We start from the raw sequence: 11,032 nt of genomic DNA, 5'->3' as shown, positions 1-11,032 counted from the left end.
CAGCCCCTGGCCCTGCACAGACAGCCCAACAACCCCAGCCTGGGCATCCCTGGCAGCGCTGTCCCAACGCTCCTGGAGCTCTGGCAGCCTCGGGGCCGTGCCCATTCCCTGGGGAGCCTGGGCAGTGCCCAGCACCCTCTGGGGGAAGAACCTTTCCCTGACCTCCAGCTAAACCCCCTAACACAGCTTCAGCTGTTCCCTCTCCCTGGTTACCAGAGAGAAGAGATTGGTGTCTGCCCCTCTGCTTGTTGCAGTCTGTACCAGAGGAAATATTTATGCCAGCAATTTTCAGTGGGAATCACTCCCATTTCAAAATCCAGTCCTCATATTTTGTGCTGGAGTCATTGCTTTGTATTTGGAAGTCAGTTGTGATGTTCGGCTTCATCAACTCCTCTCTCTCACATGTTGCTGTGCTGACAACAGTCCATCCTCTTCTGAGCCTTCATATGGTGAACAAGACAATTTCCTTGGCCTTTTCCCACCACATTGGATCACTTTCCCTGCCTCCCCTCTCTCTTCTGGCCAATATGTGGCTGAGCAGATCTGGGGAGCAGGAGAGTCATTAAAGCTGTGTGACAAAAGTTCACAGTGTGAGCAAGTCCCTCCTCTCCCTGTCTCAGATTCACTTGAATTGAGCCAGGTTCTGGAAAGGGTGCAAAGAGCCAGGGGCAAAAGGGAGTCAGCTGGGCATGGATACACTTAGTCTGGAGACTGGGATCTTCATTAGAGCTGCAGTTTCTGAAAACACCTTGCAGGTTAGGCAAGAGCCAACTGCTTTGAAACGGGAGCAGGATGGACCCAGGTGCTGGGGATCCTTGCAACAGGTGAAAATTATAGCTGCAGATTTTGGTATCTGTGGGTTTGGAGCCCGAATGTTGTATCAGATCTGAGCTGACTCTCAGTCCATGGGGAACTGGGAATGTCCTTGGCTTTCTCCATTCTCATCAGAGACAGCTTTTGGAACCAAAGACCTCCTTACTCCTGACAGGAGGGGGCAACTGGGGGGAATTTGGGCTCTGCTCCCAGGGAAAAAGGACAGGAGGAGAGGGAACAGCCTCAAATTGCACCAGGGGAGGTTCAGGTTGGACATCAGGAGCAATTTCCACATGGAAAAGGTGGTCGGGCACTGGAAGGGGCTGCCTGGGGAGGTTTGGAGTGCCCATCCCTGGAGGTGCCCAAGGAAGGACTGGATATGACACTCAGTGCTCTGAGCTGGTGACAAGGTGGGGATCAGTCACAGGTTGGACTTGATGATCCTGGAGGTCTTTTCCAATGTCAATGTTTCTGTGAAGTCTTTGAAAATTGCTGACAGTGACTTAAAATAAACCTTTTCAGTGGTTTGTGAACTGTTGTGAACTTGCAGATTTCCTTGCCCCTGACATTCTGGGTGGGTTTCTATGTGCAGAGTTGTGTCAAAGGTTTCTTCTACAGTAGGAGCCTGACAGCAGCACCCTGGTTTGGAAGCCACGGCCATCCTTGCAGGACAACCATTCCACTCCTTTCACTGGCATTACATTTTAGGAACCTCTGTCTGGTAGGTCAGGATGAACCAGTTGTGCATCAAATCAACGTTCTCCCAGTTGCAAAAGGCCGTAACTTTGTACAGATGAGATACAGGAAAGGCTGACAGGCGTTAGAAAGGCAACTGTTTGCTGGATCAAACTTTGGAGAATCAGAAAGAGGCCACGGTTTCTCTAAGCACTGGCTCCCACAGGGACCTGCTCTCTGCAAGCACCAGTTCAGAGGGTCCCAGTGTGCACACATGGGGCTCTTGTCATTTCCATGGGCTGGTGCAGGGACAGTTCAGAGGCTGTGGAGAAGCTCTTTGATTTGGCTGCCTCTCCTGTGGCTGCAGGGAAGCCTTGGGAGAGCTGAGAGGTGAGGCTGCAGTCACCTCTCTCCAGTTTTCCATTGAAAATCGGGATAAGAAGGGTCCCTGGCTAAGCCAGAGGAGCAGGGAGCACAGGCAGTGCCTTTCTCTATTATTCTGTCTTTTCTCAGTTTCTTCAGGAAATATCACTGAGTCTTGCCCATTTTACTGTCCTCGAGGATTTGACTTTGTTCTTTAGGTTGCAGGTGATGGTCATTGTGGTTTTATGGGTCCTCTGGCTATTCCCTTTTGAGAATCTGCAGCTCTCAGTCCTGGCTGGAATTTAGAGTCATTGCTCCTTTGAAGTGCTGGCTCTAGAGCAAGGCCTGGTGGGCAGACGATGAATCATGAAACATTTTTTTTTCAGCCCAGTCATTCTGGCTATTGCAAAGTTCCTTTTCATGTAGTTGTTTTAGGAGATGAAATGCAGTTGGAGCAGTCCCAGGTTATACCTGCATTTTCCTGATTTACTCCTTGCTTATGCAGATGCTGTCTGAACAAGTGCCTGCCTCTGGCCAGGAACACATTGGGACTAGCTGCTCCTGCTTTATCTTTTTCTCTAGACTTGTGGCACTTTTCCCACTCTACATGTGGAATGTCCAGCTGCTCAGCTTGGTCCCTCCAGTTCTTGGATGTGTAGGGCAGGGTCTGGCTGCTCAGATCACTGATTTTCTTTTTCTCCCCTCCAAAATACTGATTTCTGATTTCCTGGACATCTTGCAGCCAGTTTGCTTGGTGAAGGTTAATGTTTGCACACAGTGAGATATCCTGGGGTCATAGATTCATGGAATCATGGAATGGTTTGGGTTGGAAGGGACATAAACATCACCTAGTTCCACCGCTGCCATGGTCAGGGACACCTTCCACTACCCCAGCTTGCTCCAAGCCCCAACCTGGTCTTGGACGCTTCCAGAGATGGGGCAGCCACAGCTTCTCTGCACAGGGTTTGTGCTGTCCAGTACATCCTGCTCCTCCCCACTAGAGGTTTTCTTACAATTCCTCAGGGTTCCTATTCCCAGAGCCCCCTGAAGGGGCCCTCCAGGCACTGCCAGCCCCACAGCCCCTGCACACGCACAGCTTTGCTGCTGTGTTTGCTGTGCTGCCATCCAGCCCTCCTGGAGCTCTCGCAGTGCCGTTGCTAAACCGGCTTCCCACGGTGAGTGCAGCTCCCAGCAGAGAGCACAGCCTGGCTGAAGCCTCACTCCCAAACCTCATTCCAGCTTTGCACCACCCACACGTAGCTGATGGAGGGAGTCTCACCTCTGCTCTACATCGCCAGCTGCTCGTGACTCGTTCACTGCTCTGCTCAACCTGCTCCGGGCTGGAAGGATGGAGCTTTTCCTCCTTCACTACCCCTTTACCTGTCTGCTCATTGCCTTTCTAGTCCTCTACCAGGTGAAACCTGCATTCAGATTCTTCTGCAAGATGACCTTCTATAAGTTGTGGCTCTTCACCATAAGCATTGGGGTTATGATCCTCAGTATTCCTCGTGGACGTAACGCAGAGAACATGATGTAAGTTGTCTGTGGCTCCTTTCTGCTCTGAGCACTGATAGAGTCCACTCTGTCCAGTGCTTTGATGTGGAGGGTCCTGGGGGTGTGCTGTGGTGTGGAGGGATCAGTTGTATATTGGTGTGGGGAGATGACAGACTGTAATTCAGAGAAGGGGTGTGGGTTTTAATACTGGTTTGGTATTACCGCAGGCCTGGTTCCTACGGTACATCACCGTGTCCCGCAGCCATAGGGAGGAGGAGGAGGAGAAGATCCAGCAGGCAGGAATTGTGCAGCAAGATTCATTTATTTAATTATTTTACAAACCTTTTATAGACTTTTTTCTTCATAGTCTAATTGGACAAAGGACCAGCCACCCCTTGGGGGTGATTGGCCAAAATCCTAAAACATCCATTATCAAAATATTTTCTACTCTACCATAAACAAGACTTTCCAAGGTTGCAGGTGGCTTGGTTGTTTACATTCCCTGCTACCTCTTCTGTGAGAGAGAAAAGTCTCTCACAGACTTAGAAAAATAACAAGAAAATCCTCGCTAACAGCATTTTTGTACCTACAGTTTGGGGTCAATAAAAGAATAACAAATTATGGCAAGAAAGGATGTAAAAAGTGACATAGATTTGCCAAAGCAGGTAATGCCAACAACCTGGATGTAATGCATATTGCTATTTTTATTAAAGCTCTTTTATCTGGTCTTTGGAGCTGTATTTCCCTCCTCCCCATGGCTGACCATTCCATTTCTAAGTTGTGCTGAGAAAGCCATCCCAGGTGCTCTTCCTATTCTCTACTCTGAGCCAGTGCACACCTGAGACATCACCACGGTGCAGTGCTGGCCCCTGCATGGGCACTGGTGTCCCCATCAGCTCAGTGACAGCCTGGTGTCCCAGGTCTGGCAGTCCCCCAGCCCATCCCGTTGCTGCCCATCCTGTCTCTCCAGATTCCGTTCAGACTCTCTGGGCTGAGGACTCGCCTGGAGGCTGCGTGGGGTGTCCAGGAGTGATCAGTGGTGGTGGCAATCAGGAACCTGGGCTGAGGGGGGACGCGAAGATGACTCTTGTACACGGCACCACAGTGCTTGAACCCTCCTGAAGTGCTGCAGAAGCAGAATTTACCATTCCATTTTATGCTCCAGTGAGAATTCACATCTCCTAACTGAGCATCAGTTTTTCGCTTTGAGAAATTTTCTTCACCTCTTGACATTGGTGCCTGACTTTTTTTTTTATTTTATTTTACCAGGATCTCATCAAATAGGGCTCCCAGCACTGCAGCCTAATGTCACCTAGAGGCAAACCCCTCTCTTTCAAAGCCAGCAGAGTTAGGCACAGGTTTATTGCAGCCTGTATTCCCAACCCAGCAAAGTGGGCAGGGAAGCAGAGTACAAAGGTGTGCTGTGAATATGGATATTATCTAATATTTGGTTGATCTGTGGAACTTCTGGGACTGGAGTTGCTGTGTCAATGGTCATGTATGGCTCGAGGGAAATCTGTGAGGTGTATTTGTCTTCTGTAATTAAATAATTAGCTGCAGAGGGACACTAATTGTTCTTCTCCAAGTCATGGTCAAATCTGTGTCTGTGGGAAACTGGCAGAAGCAGTGTATGAGGTGGGCTGGTTCGGATGCAGTGTTTCGTCCCGAATTTCAGCATCTCTTTGGCTAATTTCTGCTCCTTTTTCCAGGATTTTGCGCACACTGGCCCTGCCACTCAAATACATCTTTGGCATTCAGATAGTGGTGAAGGGCAAGGAGAACCTCAGGACTAAGAAACCTTTCGTCCTGGTGTTGAATCACCAGACCTCCCTTGACATCCTGGGTATGTGGTGATCCTGCCTCCTGCTCCTGGCCCCAGGTGTTTGTAGGGGTGGGTCGTATGGAATCCCAGGTGCCACAGGCAGCAGGGCAGGCGTGGCTGCTACAGAGTCCTTCACCAGCCAGCCCCAGGCCAGGGCTGCTCTCCAGGGTGTCAGAGGCATTTTCAAGCTACATCAGCTTCACCCTCTCCGAGGGAATGGGGACAAGACTGCCAGCTGACCACAGCCTTCTCATAGCTGCTCTCCTTCAGTGCCAGGGTGGATGGTCTAGAGACCCCCAAAATTCCCCAGGGATTCTATGAAGCTTCAGGCATGGCATCTCCTAGAGCAGAGGGCTGTCACCCAGAATCTAGAGGGACTCTGAGTGCAGATGACAACTTGTTCTGTCCTTGCTGTCCCTTTGCAGTGATGATGGAGATACTGCCGAGGCGCTGTGTGCCCATTGCCAAGAAGGAGATCCTGTACATGGGCACATTCGGCCTGGCCTGCTGGCTCTCAGGGGTCATCTTCATCGACCGCAAGAGGAGGGAGGAGTCCATTGGCACCCTGACAGAGGTGGCACACTCCCTGCACAAGGACAACGTGAGTGGGGAGGAGTCCAATGAGGAGCTGCTGGAAAACAGGAATCTGGATGTGGGTGGGAAGAGATCTTTGTCTCTGAGCTGGGCACTAAGCAGAACAGAGTGAGAGCATCAGTGTGTTCTGTGTCCATGAATGGAGGTGAGGAGTACAGAGATGAGCCCCAGGGCACCATCCCTGTGCAGTGGCTTAGAACTGTACCTGGAGATTCCTCTGCCTTAATGTCTTCTCCCTCCTGCAGTTGCGTGTCTTGATCTTCCCTGAAGGAACTCGCAACCATGGTGGCTCCATGTTGCCCTTCAAACGTGGAGCCTTCCAGCTGGCTGTGAAAGCCCAGGTGAGACCCACCTTCCTCCTGCCCTTGGAGTGTGATTTGCTTACTGTGGTCCACCAGCAAACCTGGGTCCTGGCCCCTGGCTTCCCTATGGATTGAGCACACATCCAGGAGCCCTCAGGGGTTTGCAGGTGGCACAGGAGGGGGCTGTTTCTGTGGCAAGTGGAAAACCTTTGTTACAGCTTGGAAAAAAAAAAAGTGGGGGGACCTTGACAAGAGCTCTGGACCTGCACAGGGAAGTTTCTGCTGAGTTGGCCTCTGTAGGCAGTAATCTGACAATCCACAGTTGTTGGCCTAAATACAGAGATGAAATTACAAAGCCGAGTAGTGAGGACATGGAGTGATAGAGTTAAATGATCTAAATATTCAAATAATCCTCTGAGTGTCTGCTGTGGCACTGACAGTGATAATTATCAGCAAGGTGCAAGATTCACCTGAAAACATGACTTGAATTTTGGGGGAAGGATAAGGAGATGTGTATATTCACTGTAGACTGCCTTCCCTCCAGGTCCCCATTATTCCTGTAGTGTTGTCTTCCTACAACAGCTTCTACAACCGGAAGGAGAAGAGGTTTACACCAGGTGAGGATGACCTGGGGCAAAGAATGGTCTGGGTGGTGATGCAAGCTCAGTCCTTGGAGCCATGACAAGGGTGGGCAGAGGACCACGTGTAATATGGAGATGGCACCCAGAAAACAGCAGTTTCTATCTTCTCAGGAAGAAATGGGACATTTCAGGCATCACTTTTTCTTCTCCCCTTGGATTTCTCACTGCTTGTCCAATACCTGTCCAAGAGAACTTGGAGAAGCAGCAGAGTCCTGGGGTAGGTCCTGCCCCTGACCCCTCATGCTGCCCTTGGATCTGCAGGTGCATGGAGAGCTGGGAAACATTTATGGTTACAAAAATTTCTACTGGCCAACGATAAAATTTTCTGGGAAAAAATGACACAAGTCTTGGGCTTCAGAAGGAAAATGCAGGAAAAAATGGTACAAATTCCAACAAAGAAAAGTAACCCATCCTGTTCCTTCGCTCCCTTAGCTGCTGCCCACCTTAAAATGGACTTCTGCCACTCTTTCCCAGGCCAGCCCTGGTGTTCCCTAAGGAGAGGATCTGCTTCTCATTCCTCCCATTGTTGTGCTTGGTTGCAGTCATTCTCTTGCAGGGAGACACCTGGAAGAGAGAGTGGTGCAAATTATAAACATGGAATTGCCAGTTTCCAGTCATCTTTCACCTGCTGGGTTTATCCTCTCCCTGTTCACACACAAAAGTCTTTTGGATCTGGAAGTGTTCCCCCACCTGAGAGTCAATAGGACCAGGAGCAGGGATTTCAGTAGCCTGCTCCCTTCCCTTCCCTTCCCTTCCCTTCCCTTCCCTTCCCTTCCCTTCCCTTCCCTTCCCTTCCCTTCCCTTCCCTTCCCTTCCCTTCCCTTCCCTTCCCTTCCCTTCCCTTCCCTTCCCTTCCCTTCCCTTCCCTTCCCTTCCCTTCCCTTCCCTTCCCTTCCCTTCCCTTCCCTTCCCTTCCCTTCCCTTCCCTTCCCTTCTCTGGGAAATCAGAGAATAACATCCTGGGGAGGGATCTCTGAAGCAGCTGAACATTTTGCTTTAAGCAAGGCCAGCTCTAAAGACAGACGAGTTGGCTTTGTGACCAGTCCAGAAGAGGTTGTATTAACTCCAAGGATGGAGATTACAAGAATTCCCTGAGTTTTTTAGGAAAGACTTTTGCAGTTGCATGTACATATGCTTATATTCAACTTCAGTCACCCTGGAAATTCATGGTTAGCTAATTCCATGCTCAGCTGATCTCTGAGCCCTTTTCTAAATGGCTGTTAAACAGGTGGGACCTGCACTGCTGAAGAAAGAACCCTAGTTAGCTTTTTTTGTACTTTCCCACTTTCCCCACCTGGAAGTTTTGCCAGGGCTGATTCTGAAGATGGTGGTCAAGATTCCTGCATGCTGAGCAGGTCTGTGGGTCAGGACAGCTCCCTGTGTCCACAGTGGCGCTGGGTGTGCTGAGAAGCCTCTGGAAAGCCTGTGGCTCTGTGCTTGGTGTTGGACACTGTCATTCATGGAACACATCTGGTGCTTGCTGGAAGTCTGCTCCCTAGTGACCTGTATTTCCAGCACAGCCTCGTCATCACTCTGCTCTTCCAGTAGGAGCAAGTGAAGTGAGGTACCAGCCTGGCTTTGGGTGTAAGATGTGAAGGCAGGGAGCAGAGAATCATGGAATCGCAGAAGGATTTGGGTTGGAAGGGACTTGAAGCTCATTTCATTCCACTCCTTACCATGGGGAAGGACACCTTCCACAAGAGCAGATTGCTCCAAGCCCTATCCAACCTAACAAACCCTTTCCTTTTGTGAAGTTTTTCTCTACGCTTGTTTTGACTTCTTCCCACGGCTCTGCTGCTGGCACTGCTGGATCTCATTCCAGGCACACGTGTAAAGTCATGCAAGAACATTACAACACATCACAGACACTCCCCGGATCCCCAGGTTCCTGTCTGTGCAGGCGCTGTCTTGTCTCCACTGGCCAAACCAGGGGACTCCTGGTGCCAGAACAGAAGAGCATGATGGCAGCTCTCCACTATGTTCTTCCAGTTTACACCAGTCCATTGCTTAGGTGCTTCTGTGTGACCAGGGAATCCTGGCCACAATTTCCATCATCCCAAAGTGTGTTTCTGGAAGGAGGGACCCTGCTAAATCTGGTGTACACAGACAGAGCACAGCCAGTTTGGAAGTGTTGTATTAAACATCTTCTCTTTGCCTGTGATCTAGACAGACCCTGAGATCTTTCTGCTGTGAAAACTCATCCTATATGAAACACTATATTGTGTTGGAGGAGATGTTCACCTGTTTCCATATTTATGATTCTTGTGCTCTCTGTGGATGGGAAAAGCCCGGGCTGGGTTTTTGCTGTGTGCATTTGGGATGTGGCTGGGCTCCCACACTGGTGTGGGAACGAGGGGCTTTCCTTGGTTGGCACCAACCCTCCTGCTGTACCTTCTCCTGCTCTTCTACACCACTCATGTATTTTTTTTACCCCCTCTCTCACCTTCTTCCAGGAAAGATGATCATCCAGATCCTGCCAGAAGTGGAGACGCTTGGCCTGGGCCCAGACAATGTTCCCAAGCTGACAGAGCAGGTCCGTGACTCCATGCTCTCTGCCTACCAGGGGATATCAGGAATGACGAACGGAGCTTCCCATTAGCAATCCCATCTTCCAGCTCCAGCTGTGTGTGCTACAGCTGAGGGGGGGCCATGGCAACCACAGGGAGGTCTGGCAGCAGAGATAACTGTGGATTGCAATGCTGACATACCAGAGACAGGCAAAACATCCACAAAGGAGAGAAGCTTCCAAGGGGAATGTTGCTATGTCCCTCCCAGAGAACTGTGCCACCCAGGAGGACAGGCACACAGTGGACAGCTGGACATTTCTGTGTAATCATAACCCTGAGAATGTCCCTCCAGCTGGACCCCAGGCAGAGCTGGGCCCTTCCTGTGATCATCGCTACCTGCTCATAATCACCTTTCCCTGTTCAGAAACAACAAGGGGGAGGCATGGATCCCAAGCCTGTGACCATCCTGCCTGGGAAATGGCTGCCTTGGGATTTGAGGGCTGCCACATTCCCGTGGAACACACTCAGGAGAAGGTGCTGTTTTCTTCCTCTTCCATGGGGAGGATTTGGGAAGTACTTCTGCCACAAGAGACAGAAACCAAGGCAGCCTTGGGAGAGGGGAATTAAAGACCTTACATGTGTCTACAGGGCTTGGTGGCTTCTTTGGGATATTTAGTCTTCCTTTTAAGCTGAGGAAGATTTTGCTTTCAGTGGTTGGGCACATCTTCAAAGTGCAAGAGGGACATGTCTGTCTGGGGACTCAGAAACCAGAGGCAAACAGCAGGAATATGCTGCCTAATATCCTTGCCACACCCAGATGGACTCACCATCCCTGGAAGTGTTCAGAAGATGTGTATATCTGGTGCTTAGGGACATGGTTTAGTGGTGGACCTGGCAGTGCTGGGTTAATGGACTCAATGATCTTGGAGTGCTTTTTCCAGCCTTACTGATTCTGCAATTCTACGATGATTCTTTGATAACCTCATTATTTTTAACACAACCTATATATCTTTCAACTCAAACACACTCTGGGAGCTGCACCTCCTGATTTCTGAGTCCAGCCTGGTTCTGCCCTGCCTTCTCTGTCAGAGGATGCCCACCAGCCACGATGTGATTTGCTTTTTCGTGCTGATATGTTTAACTATGAACCAGAGACAAAGAATGTTTTGGACACTGGTCTGACTTACACAGAATCACACACAGATTCACAGAATCATTTAGGTTGGAAAAGCCCTCTGAGATCACCGAGTCCAACCTGTGCCCAATCCCCACCTTGTCCCCAGCTCAGAGCACTCAGTGCCACCTCCAGCCCTTCCTTGGGCACCTCCAGGGATGGGCACTCCAAACCTCCCTGGGCAGCCCCTGCCAAGGCCTGAGCACCCTTTCCATGGGGAAATTCCTGCTGATGCCCACCCTGAGCCTCCCCTGGCCCAGCCTGAGGCCGTTCCCTCTCCTCCTGGCCCTGTTCCCTGGCAGCAGAGCCCGACCCCCCGGCTGCCCCCTCCTGTCAGGGACTTGTGCAGAGCCACAAGGTCCCCCCTGAGCCTCCTTTGCTCCAGCCTGAGCCCCTTTCCCAGCTCCCTCAGCCGCTCCTGGGGCTCCAGCCCCTTCCCAGCTCCGTTCCCTGCCCTGGACACGCTCCAGCCTCTCATTGTCTTCCTTGGAGTGAGAGGTGCAAAACAACACAGGATTTGAGGTGGGGTCTCAGCAGTGCCAGCTCAGGGGGACAGTCACTGCCCTTGTCCTGCTGGTCACTGTGGTTGGCACAGCCCGGGTGCCATTGGCCTCTTGCCCACCCGGGCTTCCTTGGGCTCTTGTTCA

The 11,032-nt window shown here is 50.8% G+C and overlaps 1 protein-coding gene across 1 annotated transcript; it reads left to right on the top strand.

The window, feature by feature from the left end:
* Nucleotides 1–3,099: 3,099 nt before the first annotated feature.
* LOC104695781 (1-acyl-sn-glycerol-3-phosphate acyltransferase alpha) lies at nucleotides 3,100–9,858 on the top strand. The gene is given in 7 exon segments (XM_010409791.4): nucleotides 3,100–3,156; nucleotides 3,158–3,384; nucleotides 5,055–5,188; nucleotides 5,593–5,768; nucleotides 6,007–6,102; nucleotides 6,608–6,680; nucleotides 9,158–9,858. Coding segments are annotated over 7 exon segments (894 nt in total). The 5' UTR covers nucleotides 3,100–3,114; the 3' UTR covers nucleotides 9,304–9,858.
* The last annotated feature ends 1,174 nt before the right edge of the window (nucleotides 9,859–11,032 follow it).

Source organism: Corvus cornix, chromosome 19 (genome assembly GCF_000738735.6).
Source record: "Corvus cornix cornix isolate S_Up_H32 chromosome 19, ASM73873v5, whole genome shotgun sequence".
In the NCBI taxonomy this organism is placed as follows: Eukaryota; Metazoa; Chordata; class Aves; order Passeriformes; family Corvidae; genus Corvus; species Corvus cornix.
Note: the sequence above shows the minus strand (reverse complement) of the source record. Positions and strands in the feature narration are given on the sequence as shown.